The 26,767-nt window shown below is 47.6% G+C and overlaps 1 protein-coding gene across 11 annotated transcripts in view; it reads right to left on the bottom strand.

Moving 5' to 3' along the window:
- LOC111849733 (receptor-type tyrosine-protein phosphatase mu-like) overlaps positions 1–26,767 on the bottom strand; it is a 153,550-nt gene that overhangs the window by 1,513 nt on the left and 125,270 nt on the right. For all 11 annotated transcript variants that reach the window (XM_023822844.2, XM_023822845.2, XM_023822846.2 and 8 more), the window contains 12 exons: positions 19,269–19,356; positions 18,617–18,693; positions 15,228–15,264; positions 11,516–11,613; positions 8,782–8,898; positions 7,738–7,892; positions 7,372–7,507; positions 5,424–5,573; positions 4,802–4,975; positions 3,837–3,968; positions 2,657–2,782; positions 2,321–2,484 (listed from right to left, as the gene is read on the bottom strand). In XM_023822844.2, the coding sequence (XP_023678612.1) occupies positions 2,321–2,484; positions 2,657–2,782; positions 3,837–3,968; positions 4,802–4,975; positions 5,424–5,573; positions 7,372–7,507; positions 7,738–7,892; positions 8,782–8,898; positions 11,516–11,613; positions 15,228–15,264; positions 18,617–18,693; positions 19,269–19,356 (1,454 nt within the window). The remainder of the gene's footprint in view (positions 1–2,320; positions 2,485–2,656; positions 2,783–3,836; positions 3,969–4,801; positions 4,976–5,423; positions 5,574–7,371; positions 7,508–7,737; positions 7,893–8,781; positions 8,899–11,515; positions 11,614–15,227; positions 15,265–18,616; positions 18,694–19,268; positions 19,357–26,767) is intronic.

Below are 26,767 nucleotides of genomic sequence, written 5' to 3'. Positions count from 1 at the left end.
TTGTCCATTGCGGGATGCGCGTGTGCATGCACACGCACGCACGCACGCACGCACGCACGCACACGCACGCACACGCACGCACGCGCACGCACACGCACGCACACGCACGCACACACACACACACACACTGCTGGCAGACCAAGGCACCCTGACAAACACTGCACAGCACAGGAAGATATTATCGCTATATTTTTGTGATGCTCGTAAGATATGCATACAATCAGACAGGGAATTTCTCAACCACACACCTTTATGTAATGTCCTGCTCATCGATCATTGAATATTTCTTGTAGGATACTACTACTACTATTACTTCTACTAATAGTAATAATATTAATAATAATAATACAGGATTTAGTGTTGCAGGATGCATCAAGGGCAATTAGTTAATGAAATGTTGACCTCAATTAATCAAGCAAAAATATTTAGCTTAATTAAAACTAAATAAAATTACAAGGTTATGGATAATAATATCTATAGCAATAATAATAATACCAATAATAATACTAGACTGAATTGTAACCAGCTTATTTGCCGGAAATACATGCTTCTTAAGCTCTCCATATTTCAGCTGTATGCAAGTGTATTCCCATATGAATTGCCAATATTCTCTTCCTGCCAAATCCAAGCCAAAGGTGTAAGGTACAGATTTTTCCAGTAGGTGGTGCTGCTGCACTTCTTATCCTGCCTTAGCCAGAAGGAACCCAACTTCCCTGGATATAGCATTTAAATCAAGCAATTAGAGTTTGAGGTGAAAAGCTAAACATTTTAGCGATATTCTAGTGTTGCACTGAAAGACCAATAGGGAAGGTCACCTCCAGCTTAGTGGAAGAATTCTCATGTCTGCTTTCAACACCTGGGAGAATCCAGGAAAGCAGTGAGCAGAGGGGGAAAGGAACTGGCACTCTCCTCGGGCGAGTGAGCGAGCAAGTGACTGAGTACCAGCTTCTTCCACATCTTCTTCTCCACTCTCTCTGATCATCTGCTGTGGACTCCACTTTGTTCCCTGTTGCACTAGAACATCCTGGCCTGTTTACACAAGCATGCTGACAGCTCCACCTCTGTCGGGGACATCGAATATCATCTCTTTTACGATTCAACCTCATCCGGAACGGAGCAGTTCCGCGCAGCCAGAAAGGCAGTCGTGATCATCTAGTGACATTAAACACACACACACACACACACACACACACACACACACACACACACACACACCACCCTCCATCTCAGCAGGACATCCTCCTTCTAAAAAGCAGGAACTGAGGATGACAAGAAAATCAAGCATCGCACCATGATTTTGGGGATGGACATTGGGCGAGTGGCACTACCTGCATGGGGGTTAGGGTTACAAAGTCTCAGTGCTGGCTGCTGGGGGCTGAAGTGACAGACATAGTCTAGCCTTCAACTCTATCATATGTCACATGTCCCAGCTGCCGCCGGTACTCAAACAGAGGTGGGTATGGAGTACCTGCGCTGACTTCCTGGCTGAAAATAACCTGCTCCATCCTTTAGATTAGAGCCAAAACAGATGTTAAATATTAAGACACACATCTATATTTCATAGAGGCACCGCGTGCGGCTCCATGCCAAACGGAGACATGGACATCGCGCAGGTATTATCAGATATTTATTGGCCAGAGAAGGAGACGTTTCCTTGGTGATAGATGCGGACGGAGTAGACAGCGACGCTGGGGCCCCCACATAAATCCTGAACCCCGAGACGTGTGTCCCTGTTTAATGTTAATGTCTGCTGGAGGACATGGGGGGGGGGAGAGAGGGGGGGAGGGTTACTGCCGACGCACTGTGGAAGCCGCAAGACTATATGGCCGCATCCGTCCCTCTATCCTTGGGATAAACAGTCTAAGATATATAAATGAATCAATGCCAATTCTGTATATCTATTCAGAAGCAGCTTGCAGGGTGTCAGTCATCACGGTCCAATCTTCTGACAAATTAGCATCCCTGTCTTCCAGCTGTCTGCGGACTGACAGCGGATGTTTATGTGGTATCACTACAGTTTCACCAAGTGAATGCTTGCTGGCCTAACTTAATTTTGTATTTACTAATATTGCAGTTTTACCTGTTGACATGTCATACGTATGCATGCTTTTAGGACATTTTTAGGATGCTTTATTCTATTCCTTCAGAATAACATTCATATAATTTTTTCCCCTCCGTCTAAAAATTGTTTTAGTCTAATGCTCGACTTCAATGAACCTAGTGATGAACATCGGCTCATGTGCCGACCAGGTCCAGTATGTCACATGACCAGTTTCGAGCCAATGGACGAGATGAGCCCGTGGGTGGGGGAGGCACTTACAGGCAGTGCACCACGGTGCGGCCCTCGCCTCCATCGTACTCCTCCTGCCACTTCTCCACCTGGCGGATGAGCTTGAGGAAGGAGCGCTTGGAGACGGGCGTGTCGCGGTACATGGGCCAGCCCAGGAATTGGAACTGCTGGACCATGCGGTAGCCATCCTGGGGCTGATAAACACAAACAGGAGTCAAGCAGGAGTCAAACAGGAGTCAAGCAGGAGTCAAACAGGAGTCAAACAGGAGTCAAACAGAAGTCAAACAGAAGTCAAACAGGACTCTCAGGGCCACCTGGGGGCAGATGAGGCACCATGGAGCAGGAAAGCGGGGGTAGGGGACTCACCCGTGCAGCGTTGTAGATCCGGAATATCCTACTGATAATGTCCTCCTCCAGGTCCGCGGACACAAACTCTACCTGAATGGGGCCGTGTCGATGAACCCCATTCTCTGGCCAGTATTGAGGACAGAGCTGTCAGGTTGGAAGGAAGAGAGCCAAACAACAATCAGCATGTGCATACCATGGATAAGTATCAGCCAATAAGAGACTGCGAGGAATCACGCTGAGACATGAGGATGTCTGTATGGCTACATCTGGGGTTCAGTCTCAGGTTAGAAAATAAATCCTGTGCATGGGTTTCTCCCCCGAGGAAGGAGAACAGAACACAGTGCACAGCTTTTTGTAGTTGAGAGTGTGATCAAAAGGCTGAACGGCAGGTTTTTTTTTGTATTGATATTCTGGCCCCTGGGAGCTCCATCACGTGCCAGGGAAGCAGTGGAAAGCATCCTTGTTTTCCGTCTCACTGACTCGTCCTCACGCGAGGAGTGGATGAGGTCCTACAGAACTGCAGACGGCCTAATTTGGAGCGTGGGGCTCATGCATGCTGGCCTGGCGGGACCGTGTCCTGCCTGGCACATTGAAGGGTTGTGCTGCTGATGCTGAGTTTCTCAGCAGCTCCACCTGCTGTCCCAGCTACAGTCAGAATAGCGAATGAAAGGGCCAGTCACTCAGGGAACACGGCTGAGGGGGAAGCAGCTCCACTCCGCGCTTTGATCCCCGGCTGTGTTGACAGGGCCGCAGGCCTGTGCTCCCATAGTCTGCTTCACACACATTCTCCCTGCTCCACAGTCTGCCCTACACACTGTCCAGGGCCCCCACACTATTCCACAAGTTCTGCAAACTCTGTGGTCCATGTCACCCTATCCTCTTCCTGTAGTCTCCGTCACCATGTCTTGTTTCTGTATTCTCCACCACCACATCCTCTTCCTGTGGTCTGCTTCGCCATGTTCACTTCTAGCAGTCTATGTCACCATGATCTGTTCCAGTGGCCTATGTCAGTGTCCTCATCCTGTGGTCTACATCACAGTGTTCTCTTCTTGTGGTCTATTGTCACAACGTAACCTTCTTGTAGTCTATTGTCACCACGTACACCTCCTCTGGTCTACGTCACAGTGTCGTTTGTCTTATATAATGCATTTTTATCAGACTTATTACAGTCATAAGCTGGTAGGGTCTGGTGTCCTACCTGAGCTGGATCCACGTCATTCAGCATGACCATGGAGGTGCAGTGGTAGTCCAACACCAGCCTCCAGAAGTCCTTCACTGTGTTGGGGAGGGGATGCTGAGTGACGATGAAGGCAGATGGCTGCTTGTAGCTCTGTGTGACACGGTAAGAAAAACAAGCAGTTAGAAGGGAGTTCAATTCCCTGGTGCACAGCAATTTCACCAGACAGTGACAGAAGGACAACCAAATTAGCCGATGTGCAAACAGAAACCCACATTCTTAATTTCATTCAACTCTGTCCTGTGTACGGTAACTTGGGATTGCAGAAGTTTTTTTTTTTTTTTTTAAATTTTGCTAACAGAATCAACCACAGTAGTTTGACTGTCTTTGCATACAATACTGGTATAATAATTTAACTGAGCAACAAGGGAACAGTAATCTTATGTCAAAATTAACACAAGCAACATAGTCTTCAGGGTTGCAGAATAAATGGACATGATCGCCTTCATTTGGGTTCGTAATGAGGACACCGTGTAAACCTCAGGGCCTCTTCTGCTCTTCAACTCGTCCCCCGTTTGATAATCACCACTGACAGTGTATTCCTGAGCAGGGACACCATGTACACACAGACCTAAGCCACTTCAGGCACTCAGTCTGACTATTTGCCACCACAAATTATACCCTAAGTGTACGGATGAGCGTGCGCGCTTAGAGAATCCATTTCCAGCGCAGAGGTGTTTGTTTAAATACAATGATAACAACCCCCCCCCCCCCCCATTTCCTCCAGCTACTCTGGCTTCCTCCCGCAGTCGAAAGACTTGCAGTTAGGCTAAGTGGACTCTCTAAATTGCCCATAATGCATGAGTGGGCAAGTGTGACTCTGCGTGTTTGTCCCCCGAGGTGGACCGGCATGCCGTCCAATCACGTGCCCAGTGCTGGCCAGGATAAGCCCCACCCCCCGCCTACATTCCGCAGGGGCCACCTACATCCATGAGCGCGGCGTTGATGTAGTTGCTGCTCTCGCCGTCGATGGTGATGAGGAAGGGCAGGCAGCGGTCGGGGGGCAGCACGTCCATGCAGCGGTTTTTCTCGTGGTTACGTGGCAGCAGGGCGATGCTGCAGTCCTCAACCCGCAGTGTGGGGGTCACCATGTTCAGCGTCTGGGGGGGGGGGAATATGTCCAATATGGTCCAGAAGCAAAACATGACATGGACCACAAGTCAGTCCTGAAGTGATAAGTTGAGTAATAAGAGAGACTTCCAGATCCCAGCGTAGTGGGAACCTCCGTGTTCACCTCCCCGTCACCTCCCCATGTTGCCCTGTGTCAGCTCCAAGTGTCACCTCCTCATCACCTCCCCATGTTGCTTCGTGTCACCCCCTCATGTCACCTCTCCATGTCACCCACGTCACCTCCCCTTGTCACCTCTCCATGTCGTCCCGGGACACTTCCCCTTGTCATCACCCCATGTCACTGCCCCGTGTCACCTCCTCATTCCACCTCCCCATGTCATGGCTCCACGTCACCTCATCATGTCACTACCCTGTGTCACCACTCAGTGTCACCGCCCCAGGTTATTCCACCCTGTGTCACCGCCACGCCTTGCTTACCCGGAACTCCTCCTTGATCTGGCTGGAGTTGGTCTGCGGGTCCAGACGGTTCATGTCGTAGTAGACCGAACGCAGCTGGCTGGCAGGGATGGTGGTGTCTCCACACAGGCAGGCTTCCAGTATGGCGTCGTGGATGAACACATATTGCTCCTGGGGATCGAGAGACGAGCTCAGTCTCTGGGGCTTACCAGCATATAATCTGCTGCTCTATAAGCTCACCTGTTATTCGAGAGTCAGTCTGCTCTCAATGAGAACTCAGCACAATACACCTGTGGAGTTTCTTTAGACTGCGTCAGTGTGTGACTCAGCAGGATCAAAAGGTCGCTGCTTCAAATCCCATTGTCAGCAGAGAGATTTCAGCTTTGGGTCCTTCAGTAAAGCCCTCGATTGCGAGAGACTGGGTGACCCTGCTTTCTTAATTGCGCGTTGCTTTGGATAGAAGTTACTGCTAAGTAAATGTTTTTATAAGTGAATGTAGATCCTTTTGGCCCGAACGTGAATCCAGGCATATTAATTAGCTATTATTTACAGCTGGAATTGAGGACCACGGTAACAGGGCGTCCCTTTTAAACATTTTCTCCCTTCCTCATGCAGCAGAGAGGATAAATGACTACCCTTTTGCCGTGATCTTACTGGTGGGGGAAGCTGACCCCTCTTCACACGCTTGACAGGCAGACTGAAGTGCCCAGAGCAGCGGTGCAGATGTCAGGCGCAATCAAGCAGGAAAACCATACGGAAAAGGCTCACGCAGAACGCAGCTAAAACGCTACGGATGGACAACCTCAGCACCGCCTGCTTTATCATCAAGCAAATTAGAACCATAAAGATAAGTGTAATCATGACCATAATCCTAACCCACCATGGGCCCAGGGCCTGTTAATTAAGCAGCACGTTAAGCCAAATGACGATGAACGAGAGCAGACTCTCATGAAAGTGACATACTGTAGGAGGCGGATGCGTTGACGTTCCCAGATATGAGCCGTTCACCTGGGCTAACTAAGTGACATGAATGATTTATGAAGTGGCATTTTGCAGGGATCGTCCCCTGTCACTTCTCAGTAATATCATTTTTGGGAAGACAGAAGCTCGAGCTGCGACCTGTGTGATGTTCATTTTTTTTTTTAAAAAGGAATGAGAGTTTTAAACACATTTTTCTTTTTTTTTTTACACCATAAAAAAATCTAATTGGACAGCCCCTATAAGAGCCTGCCTAATCCAGCATGAAATTCAGCCATAGAAAGAAATCCACACACACACACACACAAAAAAAAAAATCCGGGTCCAATTAACACAGAGAAAACAAATGAAGGTTAGCAAACAAGCCATGGGCTGGGGTGACATGCCTCTTCGAAGAACCCGAACACCTTCCGGGGAAAAGTCATGCTCGAAAGGTCGCCGGATCTCAAGAAAGTCATTTGGAGCAATGGGCTCGCTCCAGCCTCCCTGGAGCCACCTCAGCTCAAGTCTACGAAACAGTTACCCATTAAATCCAATGGTGCTTGTGATTTAAAAGAAATTGCTGTGAAATGATGCATCCATTGACACTGGTGCCCCCTGGTGGCGGTGTTCAAAACTGACATGCCTGACAACACAGCATATTTACAATGCATACATCACACAATTCAGAAGCCACCTACTAGATCGATGGTCTCATTTGGTGGGATTAAGACTAATTAAATCATTAGGTCAAAATGAATGAAGTTTTTAGACTGATTGTAGGATTTTTTAAGGTTGGTGACATTATAGGGACCAACTTTATCGTTAGCCGTGATCAGGTGAGTGACAGGAGAGGGGGTACTCCGAGAGCCAATTAGATTTCAGCTAGTGCCCCTGTGACTCTGCCCCTGTATACACCCCTGAAACTTAGCCATACTAAAATGCTAAAGCTAGGTGGTTGGACAGAAGACTAAACAAACAGTCTGGGGAAATCAAGCGACCCACTACCTACCTCCGTCTGCACCATGTTGACCCTCCTGGAGCGCAACTCCCGCACGCAGTTGTAGATGTCGACCACACCCTCCCTCTCAGCCATGTCCAGCATGATGTCGATGACGATGAAGCAGCCGGTCCGGCCCGCCCCGGCACTAAGGGAGAGCAGGGATCAGCAACCTGATTTCAGGCCTAAAACCATCACAGACTAACACCCACAATACGAAAAATACTAAAACACACAACACAACACCAGATGTTACCCTTTTAAAGAGAGATCCATGCCTATGGACAGCAGCACCCAATGTAAAGAACAAACCCCACCCCCCATACCACATGACACACCATGTCACTGCACATGAGATCTTGGCCCCGGCACCCGTACCTGCAGTGGATCACCATAGGCCCAGCGTTGGCTGGGTTCTTGGCTTTCACCCTCCGTATGAAGCCCAGGAGCCCAGTGGCATGATACGGCACCCCGTGGTCCGGCCAGCCTGTGAAGTGGAACTGCCGTATCTCCCGAATCTCATGGGCGCCCCTCTGTAGAAGGCGAGAAATGTGGATGTCAGCTGCCGATTCTTCAGCGTAAAGGAACACGGACCAGTACCGGCAGGCCCGCTGCACGTAATTCACGCATCCAGTACAAAATCCAGGAGGGGTTACATGATATCTAACGCGTCTCATTTTGGTCCCTCTCCTGGACCTCCCCCCCCCCCCTCAAGCCCACAGAAATGATGGACCTGATGGAGGTTTCCTACACTGAAGCAGACGCCCAGCTCAGAGATTCCAGCACAGACAGCTAGAGCTAAGCCTTCAAATATCCACAGGGATTTAGAAAACTGCCCTTCTCTCGAAGGCCCGGACAATACAACGGTAATTTAAAATATGTATTCATGAAGACAGACGGCCGCCTCGCCACGCTGACAGCACGTATTAACGGAAAGCGATATCGTGAGGGCAGACAGCTGATGGAGGAGCCGGGAAACAGAGGCCGCCCTCGCTCTCAGAGACGCTCGCACTGCTACGCGCCCAGACGGGGGGGGGGGGGGGGCACTGCATTCCCCGTATTTACTGCTCCCCGGTTACACTATTTTTTTCGTATTTGATTGACAAGCGAAATAACAATGGCAGCAGTAAGGTATGAATGAGATAAACATGAGGAGGCCTTTTCCTCACGACTGACACGGGTTCAAGCGATGCTAGTCACACAACAAATTTCTCAAGACTAATCTTGAAACCCCCCCCCCCCCCCCCCCCCCGCACCACATGTGGAGGATATAGACCGCGTTAGGGGGAGGGGGGTATTCAGAGAGAAATGGCCTGAAAGCATGAAAGTATATGGCTCGTAAAAGCCGAATTCTCCGCACGAAATTTGCAGTTGACGGAGTGGCCTTTCGGAGGCATGGGAGCCCCTCGCATGTCACTGCACCTTCTCCACAGCGAATGTCCGGATGACGTATTCTGACAGCAGTTGGGTCTCGATGAGCGTCACCTTCATGTCCCTGTAGATCTCTGTGTCATCAGGCCAGTACTTACAGCACTTCACCTACGAGGGAATAAAGGTCCACAATCTTAGATTCAGAGCTACTGGGAGTTTCAGCAGGCGAGTATGTGCTTGTGATCAGAAGGTCGTCAGTTCAAATCCCTTGTTCGGCAGAGTAATTTCACCGCTGGGCCCTTAACCCCCAGTTGCTCCAGGGACTAGCTAACCCTAACCCCAACCCTTCTCAACTGTATGTCATTTTGTAAAAAGTATCTGCTAAATAAATTAAATAAAATTTATAGATCCATTCTTTTCCTGGATAAGAACTGACCCTTTAGTTAATACTGACTAGCATAAATCAAAATCTTCAAATGTTTTTTTACTTACGATCTAATTCCCTGGGCCTAATTTCATTAATTACTAAGCTCACAGAGAGTCTCACTACACATACATATCATGAATTTCACACTTTCAGAAAAACCAACTGCACTCCGTTGCCATATTAATACTGACTGACGAGTACGGGGGCTTGGGAGAAGGTGACGGCTTTGTAAATGTCAGGCACGCGGAGAGCAGCACGTCTGGGGCCAACAAAGCAAAGAACACGTTTGCGTATTTCAATCTGAACATTACCTAAAAGCACGAGAACTGCAGTCATGTCTAAAGGTATGCAAAACTATAATGTCGCCGACTGTGTAAGTTGAAGGTATTTTAAGCGAGTCTCTTGAATACAAAAGTTTACTTTTATTCAATTTCAGCTTAATGTAATCTGCCCGTCTCAAAGTGAATGCAGCGTTCCATCATTTTAGATATACTCCATACTTGTGTTTTTTTGCACCATTAAATAGCTGCGGAGTTCCACTTACGTTGCCGATATTGGGGCAATTCTCAAACTAATGCTCTCTCATGCTAACATTAATAAATGATGAACAGTTCCACGGATCTGCCCTTTTCTTCCTGTCTAATAGTAAAACGAAGACTTTGAGAACCTATTTGTGCTAGAGAGGCTACCCCTTAAGAGGCTTCAAAGATGTCCTCATATTATCTCTACGACACAGTGGAGAGAAAGATCCTGCACAGCACAATTCGTAGCTGAAGTCAGTGTGCTGGAAGGATGGGCATCAACTCGGTAACAGATGATGTGCCGAAGTACCACTGTATCGGAAAGATTTACCAGTGACAGGGTCCAGGAAAATGAGACCGATCTGATGCCTGCGCCTACAGTTAATCAAACAAACCCCGCCGTCCTCACGGAAAAACAAAACCCTTCCTTGGACCCTTCTAGAAGCTTCCCACCAACAAAGGACCAAAAAAGGGATGAACAAGGTGTGATTTGTGGGATCAGAGCGATGTAGGCTGCCTTGGTGATGAGACCTCCTTCTGAGACACGCAGACTAATTAGCAGAGAAATTAGATTTTTGTATCCAGTGACACTTCCGAGAGAGACACCTCGGAATCAGAATCCCTGGTGGGAATCATAGATGTTGGGTTTCCTCCGGAATTAGATTAACTGGGGGCTGTTATGTTACTTGATCGGTCTGATTGGCCAGGCGTTCCTTGGGTTACAACCAACGCTCATCATAACACCCAATTCTGAAGAGGGTGTTGCGGGAAGGGGCCAGCTGGACTGAGAAAAGCTGTTCTCCAGCTGAATGGCCAGTGAAAACCCGCAGAGATCCAGGTTTGAGATTTCAGGACTGAATTCCTCTTTCCAATGGCCTGCTGTGAAGGAGCTGGGTGCTGGCCTGGTACCAACGGCCCGGTTCTGCAGGGCCTTCTAAGAATAACTACATGTTCTTGGAGAGGGTGACCCAGCTGTAGCTAGAGAGGCCCCCCAATGCTGCTGGATATCTTGTCTATAGGGCTGAGATATTTCCACTATTGAGCTACTGAGGGGGGCAATGTGTGGCTCAGCAGGTTAGGATGCTGGTTAAAAGCTTGTGGTCAGCAAAGTCATGTCAAAGTTTGGCCCTTGAGCAAGACCCTTAATCCTCAATTGCTCCAGGAGACCCTGCTTCCTGGGCAATATGTCACTGATGTACATAAGTACTGAGCTCCTACTACATTCCTAGCATATAAATGATCATAGCAACACCCTAAATGTCATGACAGCCTTAATGCAGATGTGTTTTCACACCACAGAGATGTTGCCCTCCAGGCTATATCAGATCTGCTTAATTATCTCATTGCAGCCCCACAAACTGGAAGAAGCACATTAAACTTCGTCGTTAACAAGAACACTATTTTTCCTAAACTGGTAGGTAGTAATCGTTAATGTAGTCATCATCCACGGTAGATCAGTATAGTAACAGTCAAATCAATCCTAATTGAGTTTTACGGCCGGGTATAGTCATCCTCACATGAATACTAGAGTAAGATGGTCCTGATATGAGAAGGATATCCTTACAGGTGCTAGAAATTCCAGCCCCCCCGACAAAATGTCACCTTGGGCCCCAAATTTTGCTGGACAGAGGGGGTCCCCCCTAGTAGAATTTGCTGAGTGGGATATAATTTGGGGCCACTACAATGTGCAAGGGCCCCTGAATCTTCCAGGATGTCCGTACCCCTCTAACACGCCTAGTTATAGTCAGATCCAGAAGGGCTAGGATCTCTGCTGGCTAGATGACATCACCCCAACCCAGGTTGGAGAAGCTCGAAGACATCGTCATCCAGTACCTACCCTTCCCACCTCCACCAGGTTGGTGACCATGACGATGGTGGCTGTGTTCTCCTGCCACACCATTCTCCAGAAATCAATGACGGTTTCCTGCATGGGTCCTGCAGTGGGAGAGAAATCAAGCAGCTGTCACCATCAGATGTCAGAAATGTCACCATCGGATGGAAGCAGAGGACGTCAATAAGGACTGATGCATGCTAGTGGAAGAGCTCAGACAAACAGCTTTGAGTAACCACCGTCTTGGAGAATAGCTCTGCTAGGCGTCGCCATACCGGCGCTAAACGGCATAATCAGAAAACACAGTCATATGCTTCAGGCAGCCAAATAAATAATCGTGAAAGCAAACACAAATGCAGAAGCAGCACTGCCTCTATATAATTTAATTTGCCTCCCTTAAACTTTGTCCTGCAGTGAAGGCTGCGTTTAGCAATAAAGGTGCAATGATAGGAATTCAATTATGTATTTAATTAAATCAAATTAGCACTGTTTTTAATCAACAGCCAAATGTAAAAAATTACTTTTGACAAAATAATTACTGCATGCAAATCCCCCCCCCCCCTCCGCCCCCGCCTCCTGGAGCGCTAGCACACATTAGCCGGAGTCTCCGCAAGCTGCCTCCCCCCTCCGCCTCCACTCCCAGGCCGCCCGGCCTGTCGCATTGCAGCTCATATACCCATGACAGTGGCCTGCCAGCATGAGGCGCTCTCGTCTCCCGTTTACCCAGAAGGAGACCTGCCTTATGGTCAGGGGCCGGTGCAGCTCCGTCTTCATCAGCAGGACAGTGCATTCATGACTTTGCAGGGGTATATTCAGGGGTGGGGCCACAGGGGCACTGAAAGCTGACTGGCCCCTGGAGTAACATCCCCCCCCCCAAATGTTTCAAAACCTAAATAAATAGCTAGCAGGCAGAGTCCCAAAACTTCAGCTGGCTGGCTGGTTAGCAGAACATGCTGCCAAATAAAGAACATATTTATTTAAAATTTAGTGTAGTGACTGTGGTCAGCAGGGGGCCCTTAAGCATCAGGGACCCCAAGCAAAGCCATAGTTCAAGTGGTGGTAAATGCCACTGCTGCCTGTGTGGGTCAGGCTGCCGGCTCCTGAGACCCGCCTTCCTGCCCACCCTCGTCTTTGGCTCTTAACCATACCCTCATCCTGCCACAAGCTCTAAAAGCTGGGCTCTGATTGGCAGACGCCAGCCTGTAGTCAACCCCATCAGCTCTGACTTGCAGACGCCAGCCCATAGCAAAGCCTATCAGCTCTGATTGGCAGACGCCAGCCTGTAGTCAACCCCATCAGCTCTGACTTGCAGACGCCAGCCCATAGCAAAGCCTATCAGCTCTGATTGGCAGATGCCAGCTCGTAGTGAAGCGCATCAGTTCTGACTGAGAGATGTCAGCCCATAGCAAAGTCCATCAGCTCTGACTGACAGATGCTAGCTTGTAGCGATGCTCGCCAGCTCTGACTGGCAGATGCTAGCCAATAGCGAAGTATGTCAGCTCTGATTGGCAGATGCCAGCCCGTAGCAAAGTATGTCAGCTGTGATTGGGAGATACCAGCCCATAGTGAAGCCCATCAGCTCTGATTGACAGACGCTAGCTTGTAGCGATGCTCATCAGCTCTGACTGGCAGATGCTAGCCAATAGTGAAGCCCGTCAGCTCTGACTGGCAGATGCTAGCCAATAGCGAAGTATGTCAGCTCGGATTGGCAGATGTCAGCCCGTAGCAAAGTATGTCAGCTGTGATTGGGAGATACCAGCCCGTAGTGAAGCCCATCAGCTCTGATTGGCCGACGCCACTCCATAGCAAAGAAATGTGAGGCCCGGGCTGGCAAAGATGGCCAGGAGCATAAAGGGAGGGAGGCTGACGGGCCCATTGCTGTGGATGAGGGGCCCCCTCGCGCCTCCTCGTAGGTGTCACCTCAGCGAGCCACAGCCTCCCTCCCCCATGGGTTAAGAGTGACAGCTGAGGACCCTGCAGGTGATCTACTTTCGGCATTAATATCTCAACACTGCCGCTGAGGCGTTTCGAGTGGCTACCTGTAATTCTCCTGTATGCATGCAGAAAGCTCACGGGCCAAAATGATGGAAATGATGCCGCCCGTGTCACGGGGGGGGGGGGGTTCGATGATCCCTCCTCTCCATCAATTAGCGTGAACCTTGCAGCTCAGCCAGCCGCTCCGCCGACCCCCCTGGCAATGCTTTCAATCCTCCTGTCACGACTAGGCTGCACATAATTCAGAGACTAGCACGTGTAGCTTAGCCCAGGAGCGCATCCGCAGTCTGCCATTAGCATGAGGCTAAGCGTCTCCGAGCCGCTGTGGGTAAACGGGCCCCAGCTAATGAGGCTTTCATGGAGGGACAGCTGCCCAAAGTGCTGCCCAAGCCGGCAGTGAATGGCAGCTGATGAGGCCTCGCCATCGCTATTCTCACTCAAGTCAGGTGGGTCCTTCATCGCACAATCCCCCCCTCCACCACCCCACCCCCGATGGCACATCCGAACGGATATGCCAGCCTCACTTGATTACAGGGTCACACGGTACATCAGTCACGCAGAGAGGGAGCCTGACAGCTGGGAACCACCCAAAAATGATTACACTCTTCTCTCTTTTTTTTTGATGATTTCATCGCACAGTTTCAGAGGAAATTGTACGACTTGCACAACGGAATGAAGGGCTGCTCCGTTGTTTTTTCCAGATGTAAATTCAAACATTTCTGCTCCAATATGCACTGGAAGTCCATAGACAGGACACATGATCAAAACAAAGGTCTTCTAAAACAAAGATCCATGTACTTTTGGTTGTCGATTTATTAATGTGGGGGGCATAAGAGGGGCCACAATTCATACAGAAGGTCTAGTCTTGAAATGAAGGGCTAGCCAATGAAATGTTTTGGATCAATGAGTGACAGGTGAGGGGGCACACCAGGGGACAATCAACTTTCAGTATCCCTGTGGCCCCACCCCTGTGTATACACCCTTGCAAATCATGAAAATGCTGTCCTGTTGACTGAGACAGTATCATAAGCCCGGCACTGGGGGTGTATAAAACCACAGAAAACTCCCATCTGATTTGGGTTCAAATTCCCAGCCATGTTTTTTTCCCCCCAATTCCGGCCATTTCAGGGTAAGACATCTGAGGGTGGGTTTTGGCAACAGGGCGGTAGCTCAAAGCCCCCAGGGACTCCGGAGGGTCACCCCCTAACTCTCAAAGCCCACCTCACCATATCAGAACGAGACTAACCCAGTTCTAGAACCTGGCGAAAGGCAGGTGGCTGTAATTAAGTGGTGATCACGCGACTCCCTGCTCCACCACACCAGACTGCGAGTCCATTACAGGCTGATTACATTCCTTTCTCTCTTTAAAGTCACTGGAATTACCCGTGAGCGCAGCCTGCTGGTGAGCGCCGGCAAGCCACGATGGATTTCACACAATTAACTATCAATCAGAGGCGACCTCCAGGGCTCCCCGGAACATTCTGCACACAGGCATCTGTCTGCAAGATTAACCGGGAAACAAAGGGGGCCCGTCCGTCGCGGCTAATCCATTTATGTATTACCCCCCCCAAACCCGCTTGCGGCCTTGATTAATTGTTCTAACACTGCAGCACAGGGAGCCGATGGGTGGGTGGGGGGATTTGCTGGCTCCCCAAACGAGCAGAGCGGCTCTGGCCCCTGCAGCCAACACCGCGTGTCGAGAGGAGACGGCCTCATTGCTTACCTTGGGTGGCAATGTAGTGGTTCGGTCTGTGGTAGCCCTGTGGGGACAGAGGACACGGGGAAGGTGTGTTAGAATATTCTGCAAGGGATTGACAGAACAGACAGATTTCATGCTTTCAATGCAGTTGGTAGGATCAAAACTGAAAGTAAGTTTTGCGCTACATTACATTCATTTAACAGACGCTTTTATCCAAAGCTGAGTAGCACTTTTGAGAAGCGGCCAAATCTAACACCTGCCTTACTCCTTTGAGAAAACATTTTTACATTTTACTTATTTAGCAGACGCTTTTATCCAAAGCGATGCACATTTTCAAGAAAGCAGAGTCAGTCTGTCCCTGGAGCAGCTGAGGGTTAAGAGCCTCGCTCAGTGAAATTGCTCTTCCGACCTTAGGACTTGAACCAGCGCCCTTCTGGTCACAGATACAGTGCCCTAGCACAAAGCCCCCACAGTTACCGTAAAACACTAGTACAGAATCCACCGTTTACAGCTTAATAATCCTGAAATGTGGTTTCGTAAGCCAGCCACACATCTAGTCATGAACAAGGCCTTATGTGGGGAAACGTAGAGCCGTCACTGTAAAGGACGCATGTGGCATGAGAGCACCTCAGACGGTACACAGACGGGTTTGTAAATGAAATAAAGTCCATATATTCCTAACGTTGTGGGGACACTCCATTCATTTCATATGGGCATAAACCTAATTCAATTCATTTTTGTATAGTGCATTTCCACATTTCCATTACCTCAAAGCGCTTTACATTATCCCTGCCCAAAGCCACCAGTGAGGCAACAGTGGCAAGGAAAAACTCCCTAGAAGGAAGGAACCAGACTCAAAGGGGGATCCCATCCTCCAGGGGCCGGCAGGGGAAGTCCAAAACAAAATCCCAATTTATAAAGTAAAATTGTCTACAATCCAGAAATAAATGCACAGCCACCTATGACAACCCTAACCCCCACGCAGCCTTAACCGTAACCATAAGTAATCAAACAATATTACAGGCATTTTTTCATTTTTTAAAGTATTAAAAAGTAAAAGTTTTCCCCCCCCCCCCCCCCACAATGTGATAAATACAAACCCACACAGAGGTTGAGACTCCTTAAATGCACAGGCAGTTTTCTCTGCCATAGGTTTACTTTCCCTGGGATTGTCCCAATCCCTTCAAATTTAATTTCTTCAATGTCTCATAGTCTCATGAGAGCGTCGTCCAACGACACAAAATGCCGTGAATTAAAAGTGGCCCCTTTCCTGGCACTGCTGTGACTGCCCCCGCCATCATCGCCTATCTTCACCATATTCATTTAAATTTGACTGTAATTAATGTTTGTAAGCCAGAATAAAAGGACCTTCACAAACAGCGGACCCGAATGGCGATCCTCTGGGCCATTCCTGCCCTAGAATTACACCCCAGCTTCAAAAGACCCCTTTATCTACCTGGACCATGTACGGATTTGTTTACTCTTTCGTCCGGGGGGATGGAGGGATGATGCATTTCTGGGTGAGTGATCTGTATCTAACACTATTTATTGCTTGGAACAAGTCCCTCCGCCTCAAGGGGGCGCCACGGAGCGACCCCTCTAAGGTGACGTGAGGTGGGTCACTGCCACCGGCTCCCAGCATGACTCATGCGCTAATTGCCCTGCATCTAACTTACCGATGAGACTGCATCGCGGACAAAAGGAACACGGAGGTAAAAAGGGATGCTACTCCTTTGACCGTAGAGTTTGAGGAAATCAGCACTCGGGCCTCCCTCGGAGGGGTTCTATCCACTCATTATTGCCGCTGTTGTTTTCATTCAGCCCTGCCAGACGCCCCTACTTTCCCAGGTTCATTAGCAGAGGAATCGGGGTGTAGTATTTTCCCCTCTCGATTCAGCCTCACCCCACTGGTTCGACCCCCAAGGGCCTGGTTACGACGCCCAGTGCCACAGTAACCGGCGGCAACCGGCATCCGCGAGATCCAGCCGGGGCAGTGAGATCCAAGGCTAATCTGCAGGGGGGCCGGGCTCTCATTAGAGGAGCGGAGGACCGGATCGGCAGAATCAGGGCAGAACAGCACCAGACACAGAAGAGGAACCTTGTAAGTTTGGACAAAAAGGTTAGCTTTCTTTGCTGTAGGAAGAGGCTTGGTGCCGGTGCGAGTGGCACAGATACCCTGGATACAACAGGGTTCATCATTAGCTACGCACTATTAGCTCGCTGTCCTCAGCACGTAAATAAACACGGAGAGCCGCGCTATGAGTCGCTCTGATTCAAAACAGCTCCTCGCCAGTGCATTAGGGGTGAATCTTAGTCGGATCCTTTGGAAAAAAGGTGATTATTTTTGTGATGGAAGGAGCGCTGTCTTCTTTTCATACATAAACATGACCGTCCTTTCTTTTAAAGGGAATATTTATTTTATTTAAGAGTGCATATTATGGTGGCTTGATAAATATTGTATGACTGTTCTGTATACGAGGGTTTATTAGTTTAGACAGGCCCGGCGATTTCGGATTAAAGAGGTTTTTTTCCGGAAAAGCAAAAAAAAAAAAAAAAAAAAAAAAGTCATTAATCAGTCAACATGGCTTCTAAGTACTCGCCGAACGAGGCCCCCGGCACAGATTAAGCCATTTTCAATCAGAGGCCTCTTTAATATGCATATCTCCTTGTCTAATAATGGGGCGCCTTTGTGAGCTTCTTTCAAAAAGCACTCTGAACATTATGTGCCGCGCACTAAAAGGCGGCCTGTTAATAATTAAAGACCCTGCATTTGCAAGGTGTCCCACCTGCGTGGTGAATTTACAGCGCCCTCTGAAGGTGTGGCTATAGGCTGTCACTGCCCAGCCACTGGGAGTCAGGATGCAGTGTGGGGGGGGTGCTTGGGGGCATGGTGTACTGCCAGGACAGGGAGAGCATTGGGTGGGTCTTGGTCTGGGTGTCTGCATCAAGATGTCATGCTGGATCTATGGAGAGGGCTGGGGCAGCCAGCGAGTCACATGACCACCAAGTCACATGACCACCAAATCCCACTAGATCTGTACATGCCTCTGATAACTGGCCCTGACTTTTGCAGGCAGCTTGTGTTACACTGGCTCTCGGAACAATACAACCACCTGAAATGTTGCGGTTTATGGGGATGGGAGGGTCAGCTGACAGGGGCTGTGTGTGCACATTCATGCCATCTATCCGTCACCGTGCTCTGTCCTGTCCTGGTCTCATGCGCTCTTCCCCATAAAGTGACCCCCCCAGTCTGATCTGAGGCCACCACCGGCCCGGCGGTGCCTCGGGGAGCCCGAGCGCAGGGCTGTGTGAATCGGGGGGCTGTGGGTCTATGGCCCTCCTGCCAGCCCCACGAAATGTCACGCACGCTGACCTTCACGTCAGCGCCCCAGCCGGTCCGGCCGCGTACTCACATCAACGTAATTTGCATTAATGTAATCCGAGCTCTGCTCGCCCTCCAGGGGCTGAAGTCTGACACGGGAATGATCATCTGCAAAACAGGGATGGGGTGGGGGGGGGCACAGAGAGAGAGAGACAAATTAATCTCTGCGAGGTGCAGGAAATCTGCTGAGGGTTACAGAAGGAGACATAACCTGCCCTTTCCGAGAGAGAGAGAGAGACACCGGGGACTTCAGACATGTAAAGGTATTTATCAACAGCACCTCATGTCTCCCCGGACAGGTGTGAAATTGGCTGTTCATAAAACTCAATCAACTGAAGCCCGATATATATGGCAATGGCCATCTAAGCAGACATATGGGGGTGGGGGGGGGGGGCAATCATTTTACAGGTAGGGCTGCCCCTGGGGTTATATTTATCTCATATATATAACCGACAAATCAAAACATTTTTACGAGAGGTAATAAACCTTTGCAGAAATAAAGTTACCAGGCCAGGACTGAAGTCGTGTGAAGTCGATGGCCATTTCTCACTTTTCCCACTTAACAGGCCCCCTCATACTGCTATTAACTAATAATGATATTTAATTAGGACTTCATTATCGCAATTATGCTACGCTAGCAGCAGCTACGTCAGAGGTGGCGGCGGCAGGCCGTCCCTACGCACACGCGATGATGTTTCCATATCGATTCTTCATCCTGTTCTCATCTTTCTTAGCGGAGTCCCACGGCGCAGACTGTCCTTCAAAAAAACTCTGAAAAGACAAAATGAGACAGACAAGAAATGGGAGTTAAAACGAGGCACCATCCTGCCAACCCCCAGCCCTCCCCCTCCCAAAGCCTGAAAAGATAACCAAGCTAAAGAACAGGTCTCTTTTCAGCTCTAGAATGGAAACTCGCTTTTAAATGTCCACGTCCCCATCGCTATTGGACATGAAACACAGAATGAAGAAGACCCTTGGAGTGGTGTCAAACAGATAAGCCCATTAGGGTCCTCGCAGCCTCTGGCTTGCTCCCTGAGTGGAGCCCAGCCACTGACAGTTTGAAGGACAAAAAAAAATTTATAAATAAATAAATAAATAAAATAAAAACAGTACGGCCGGTGGATCAAAACAGGCCTTCTCCATGGACGCCCATGAAATATTAATCAGGCACATGCGTGAGTCTACCCTTCTGATCTCAACCGGAGAACAATTACAGTGAGCATGAAAATAAAGTTTCAGGGCCCCCTGCGTGTTACTGTTCAGGGGGAGGGCAGGGTCAGGGAGGAAAGCTTCCTGCATGCCGGTGTCTGTCAGCGGAGGATACGTATCCGTGAATTTGAGTGACTGACGGTTTTGAGAGATGTCTGGCGGAGGGATATGGGGGATGGTGGTGGCGGTGCTCAGGCCACGCATTTCCATCGGGAAGAGCGCAGCGTGAGCGAGTACAAAAACAAATTAAATATAAACACCAAGAAAATACTCGTAACACGTCTCTCAAAAACATCGCTACTGGTGCTCATTAAAAAAATGCCGGAGTTTTGACAGTTATTCAAAAAATGATAATTTGATATTCCGATATTTTGGCTGTGAAATTTTTCCACAGTTTTGGACAACAGAACTTTGCTGTATAAAATGGCCAATTTCCAAATGCTGTCAGTGAAATTGAAGGTTCCGGGAGTTCAGATGAACTGCCCGAAGCGGGGATAAAGACCTTCCAGAAGACGTCTGAGGTCACCGATAAGGGTTTAGTGCACCAGCCGGAGGATGCTTCAATCACTCAGGGCAAGAAGATACAAATTCAGCATTACAGACGTTCCGTGGAATGACCTTTGCCGTCCGGTGCAGGGCCTTGTCAAAATGTGCTTTCTTGGGCCTTGTAAACCGTCACTACAGGGGATGCTTTGAAAGGCAGCTGTTTCATTCCAAGTACATCCACTCAGAAGCCCGGTGGCCCCAGAAGACATTAAACGTGCTTTGATGCACGGCGATGGACAGCCGTGCTTCTAGAGGGGGCGCCATCGCCAAGCTGCAGCGATTTTGCGAACATCACTGTCCTGCTGACCAACATTCAGCCGACAAGGTGGAAACACAGGGAATGGGGAATAAAGAAGCAAGAGAGGAGACCACGATAAAGATCCACACCGACGGACAGAACGGGATGCAGATTAGGGTGGGAAGCAGATTCAACAGGACATTGGACTGAGAGACATCTGGGCAGCTATAACTGTACAAAAAGCAAGGGCTATAATGTAGACATGCCTTACACCTTCAAGCATAATGGGGGGGCTCAGTGGGCTAGGACTCACATAGGAACCTGTGACTGGAAGTTTGGGGGTTCAAATTAGCAGGTCAGCAGAGTGATTTCACTACTGGATCCAAGGACTGGGTGACCCTAATTTCTTGATTTTATGTTGCACTGGGAAAATGCATCCAGGAAAGTGTTTCAGCCCTTCATAAGCGAGACATAAATGTTCATAACTGCCTCTGTGAGCCCTGACACAGTACTTATGAAAAGCTCAACAGGACAAGCCCCTAAGCAATGCTATAGCCCTTAACACTCTCACACAAGGTGGAGCACGAAGCTCACACATACGGAAAGTGCCTTTGGGATTCCCCTTTGGGTGCCACCATCTACGTTTTATAATCGGAAATATTTAAACAGAAGAAAAAGGACTGAGTAATTTTATCAGGTTTTTAAAGATAAGTTCTCAACATGTCTTCAGTGTCTTACTGACAGCATTATACATGCAGAAGTCCCACATGTACGATAAAGGCGGATTCCCTTGAACACAGCAATCTTTGACATCAAAACCGAGGAGCAGTGCTTGACACGTTCACGGTACGAAGGCCGGGTAACTATCTAACGTGTCAGGGAGAGTATTTTTAAAAAGGGACACCAAAGGATAGAAACCCAGTACACAGAAAACAGAATCCTTAATCAGGGCATCCATTAATAATGAAACATTCAAAACTGTATTAATGACAACCCATTCACTTTGATTAGGAAGTATTTGTAGATTAAAGCGATTGGTTATGAAAACAAAGTATGCAATTCTTTTAGATAGCAGAGACCTCAAATGGGCTCGTTGAGCTCCCAAAGTCATTAGGTATACAGACACAATCCCTAATACCACAGGACCAATTTATCATACAATATAACACCTCATCCAGCCTTGATTATTACAAAACTTATATTCCCTGAAACCTCATTCCTTTTGTATGGCTGCTAAATTCTGCATAGGAATATGGAACATACATATTAATAAATGAGGCAGTCTTGTCAGAAATTAAGACAGACCCGCTATGAGGGTGCTGGGGGCCATCACCTGTTCTGTTGGTGTCGCTGGTTCGGAGTAGGACAACCTTCCTATCCCACTGATGGCCCAGAATGCCCCATAACCCGCTGTCGGGTTTCTGGAGCATTTAAGCTCCACCCATCCGTCTAGCCCCCCAGTAGCCTGGGGGATGAGTGGTGCATGTGATTGGCTAATGAAACTCATTGGCCAATGAGACCTCAGGGTTCACCGTCTACCACAGAGGGGAACAGGAGACGGGATGAGCCCTGTAAATGGTACTTTCCTCCCTCCGGGTATGAAATGTGACTGGTCCAAGATGGGACGACTTCTGGGTCTCAGGCAGATAAAACACCCCCCCCCACCCAGTTTGCTACTGCGATGCACAATATTTTATTTTATAGTTTAGATTTTTCTCACCCTAACTGTGCTGGATAGTGATAGCTAATTCAAGTTTCATGAACAATTTTCTATATTTTTGACTGCACTAGAAGGCGCTCTTGGTCTGCTTTGGGGCACGAATTGAGCTCCTTTTCGAATAGAGCACCATCTATTGGTGTCAGAAAATACAGCAAATGGTTCATGAAAATTCATTTGGCCATAACTAGTGCTGGGTTATGCTGTTCTGTTTCGTGACATTATATTTTATTTTAGTTTCTTGTTTAGTTGTTCTTCCTTGTATTCATTTAGGTATCCAGGCACCTAGGACAGCTAAAGGGTACTAGAGGAAAAAAGGGAGTTTGTTTCAGTGAGTGTTATGCTGCATTCCATTTACCCCAACAGCTGTAAATGACGTCACACCGAGTTAACCACGTTCCAGTACAAGAAGTCAAAAAGCATTTAGCAATGCTAGTTCTAAGCAGGATCATTGTTAGCCATTATTATCAATACCAGTTGATAACACATTATGGGAAATTTTGAGCATACAAACACTGTAGCAACATGTCCACAGGTAGGGGTTGGAATACTGTGTGTACAATTGATTAAATAAGACACAATTAAAACATAAGTGTTAATCAACAGTATATAACTACAGATTTCACTTCTGTTGATAACGGGCGCAGCCATCTTGAATTCTGAGGTCAGGGGTATACAGGTTCCACCGACTTGGAACTCAGAAATTCCGACTTCCCGGTTCAAATTAAATGCACCATTCGAGTTGCAGCAGGAGAAGTTGTGGCTGTGTGCGGTGTTTGTCAGATGTCTAAAGAATGGAAAGAATTATGTGATTGTTTTCTAACATCTCTCACACCTACCCTGGGGTCAAATTGAGCCCAAAAAGGCACATGTCAGGTGACTTTTCTCATAGTTAAACATACAGTGGTACCTCAGGACTTGAAATTAATCTGGTCAGAACTCCGGACCGAATCCTAAAAAGTTCGAGTTCTGATTAAATTTTCCCCATAAGAAATAATGGAAAACCAGTTAATTTGTTCCCGGTCCCAAAAAATTACACCGAAATATGTTTTTTTTTTTTTTGTTTAGCATTTAAACACAAAATGAACCGGACAAAACAAGAAAAGCATATACTGTACTATAGACATCTAAGCACATTTATCAAAACAGTCATTTTTAAAGTAAGAAAATAAATGTATCCAAACAATGTGTAAAGTTAAAAAAAACAAAAAAAAACAATGTGTCATGCCCCGATCGTCCGCTTCTTCCGCGTGCCACGCCTCCTCGTTAACCCCATGTGGGATCCCCGTGTGATCAGCTGTTTCTGGTTCTTGTCATTAGTCCTCTGTATTTAGTCCGTGTTTCAGTTTGTTTCCCCAGTCCGGTCATTGCATTGCCCGTCTGCGTTTTGCCTGCCTTACCTGTAATTAAACCTCATATTCCCCGATACCCTGACGTCTGTGCCTTTGTCTCCATTCTGTCCCCACTGGGCACGACAATATTATTATGATTAAATGTATTAATGGTTTATTATTAATATTAAGATTATTAATAAGAAATCTTTTTTTAAATGTATTTTATTATGTAACAATCACTGTTACTGTATATAATTGTCTAAATGTATTTTTACTGTCTAAATATATGTATTCAGCTAGTGTAAACAGCGAATGCGAGTCTGAGACTGAAGCGTTACCCTTTGTTTCCACTGAGAGACATGCCGCGTGACTCATTTCCCCGCGTGTACAAGTTATCTTAGGTCAGGGTTCACGGTTTGAGTTCTAGGTAATTTTTTTTCAAACTGGTTGGTTTGACTTTTAAGAAATTCGAGTTCTAACGAGTTCGAGAACTGAAGTACCACTGTAATTATTGTAGGAGCATGTAAGAGTTAAACATGATTTTTCACCACATGTGTAACAGTAGCTAATCTGTTCCTGGGGGAATCCATCGATGAGACATTACAGAGAATCACGATTCAAACGGTCCGAAGGGGGGGAGATACTGTTTTGACATGGTTAAAGGCCAGAGTCCATGAGTCAGGTTCCTGGCAGAGTGAGACTGGATGTTTCTCTACAGTTCTCTACAGAGCGTGACACCAGGGTAAACGCGTGTCAAGGTTTGCAATGGCTGACCATACAGCTCCTTCTGAATGTAATGAGCATCTGACAGTGCTGATGTCTCCCATGAACTGGATCAGTGTGGCTAGTTCTTTTTTCTGGAGTGGTACTCAAAGGCATACAGCAATAGAACATATAGCATACAGAACAGGATGATTTCTCAGGTCCAGTGGTTGCATTTCAGTTCAGAGATAGCAGGTCTAGACAGACCTTATACAAGGTGACATTTCACAGCTACCTTCCATGGTATTACCATACCTGCAGATAGTAACTAGCAACAGAGAAAAGTAATATGCATTATTCATCATATGGGTCAGGGTACTATTTTTTAAAGCAAGATAAATTCTCGACAATTTGTTCAGTTTAAAGTAAAAAAAAAGTAATAAAAATCACCTTACCCTATACTTTCTTGCATAAAACACTTTGGAGAAAATCACCCTTACAGGTACCTTAATTTACACAGGAATCCAGTTACATGATAGCTTATTACTAACCCGTATCACAGCGGCTTGACAGATTTCAGCATTTCTTTAACTCTTATTTCTTACTGTGTTACCACAGCGACTGGCTGACTGTGGTAATGTAACATGTGTGCTTCCAAGCCTTAAACATGCAACAGCACACGCAGTGACACATTACTTATTGGATTCTTAAAGGGGAACAAACATTTCAGAGTGCGTGCAACCTCTGACTTAGCACACTATCAGGGGAAAAAAAAATCACAATCAAAGGCAGAAAACAGACAATTATTAAGCTCTAACAAGCTCTCTTAGAGGAAGTCCAAAGAGCTTCAAACCTTCACAAGTGGTTACACTCTGAACAGTTTGTCAGGGGTACACAAATTGACAGAAAGGTGTCAAACAGAGGAAATTATTGTAGAAAAATGAGGCGCTTAATATTCCTTTTAGCATTAAGCAGTTTGTTTTGCTGCATATTTTTTTCTCAAAGACAACGATATATAGGAAAAACTTATCTACGGAATCCAGCTGTGCTCTGAGCGGGTAAACCGATTCTCTGCTTATAAATCCCGCCTTTCTCCTTGGTGGTACCTTCAGGGGCAGTTAATAAGCCACCAGCATCGTCTCGAGACAGAAGAAACTACGGATTAATGAAACATCTCAAAAAATGGGAACATTTTGACATTATGTTTGGGCAAAAGGTGCTCCAGTATGTAGCAAAACAAATCCACTATCATTGCTGGGAGGGAGCAGGACACAGTTTGCCAACATGTACATTTATCTTCCGATGGCAGTTTCCAGATGCATTTATCCCTAAAAATATTCATTCCTGACTGGAATAACACAGCATTACCTAAGGCTACAAGTAACTAGCTTGGTAAGACTATAATGTGACGATTGCTACAAGTCACAAACAACCAAAAGGGATCCGCTTACCTCGTTAATCTTTTCCACAGTTAATGTACAGATTAACAAGAAGCATGGGTCAGAGAGAAATAAGCGAGCATTTTAGTAGTATGTTTGGACACCATCCTGGTCAGTCTTAAAGGTCACTGGTTTGAGAACATCACACACAAATGGGTTACTAGCCAAACAAGCCGGTCTACATTTTAGTTGACAGGTCTACGAATAAAGACATTAAAAATAACAGCCAGTCGGAGGAAGCATCCAGAATGGTGGTGGGGTGGTGGGGGATTGGGGGCGTGCATCGTTCATCTGCCCAGCCGTGTTGCTGCCCCCCCTCAAGAGAAAAACAGAAATGAAACCCTTAAGACAGCCCCAAATAGCCTGCCAAGGACAAGGCAGACCAAGGAATTATGGGATATCCCCTGGATGCGGTTGCTTTGTTTTTTACAATAGGGGGGCTCATTACGGATAAACGTCTCCCACACAAACTGTGCACTTTTCAAAGCCCCGAGCCCCCTAAGATGAGAGAGGCCAGCAGCCCGTCACAGAGGCCAACCGCGAGCGGGCAGCGCTGGCTAGCGCTGTGACCCAGTGTGCCACCGTTTAATGAAGGACATAAAAATTAAGCCCAGTGCTGGTGGGGCTGCCTGTTTCCTGTCTGTGTTTTTTTATTTTTTTCGGGCATCAGAGAGTCAGATTAAAGCTCGCAAGTGCTGAGAAAAATTCTGCAGAACTCAAACACAGGAGCGGGAAAAATCAGCAAGGAGCCTTTCACACTGTGATGTCCCCCTCAGATAGAAAAAAAAATAGGAGGACGGACTATGCCATTCTTGTTCATCTTATTTACAGCACAGGGCCGAACGCTAAGCCCCGCTATGGCCAGAGCGCTGCCACGCGCCGGGCAACAGGGGGCAGGAGGGCGACCACAAGGCACGAGGGGCACACTGAGGGCAAACGGAGCATGAGAACGCCGTGGGGATCTGTGTGGCGAGGATGCAGATGCCGTGCATGAAGA

Source organism: Paramormyrops kingsleyae, chromosome 4 (genome assembly GCF_048594095.1).
Source record: "Paramormyrops kingsleyae isolate MSU_618 chromosome 4, PKINGS_0.4, whole genome shotgun sequence".
NCBI lineage: Eukaryota > Metazoa > Chordata > Actinopteri > Osteoglossiformes > Mormyridae > Paramormyrops > Paramormyrops kingsleyae.
The sequence above is the reverse complement of the archived record's forward strand: the minus strand, read 5'-3'. Positions and strand labels throughout refer to the sequence as shown.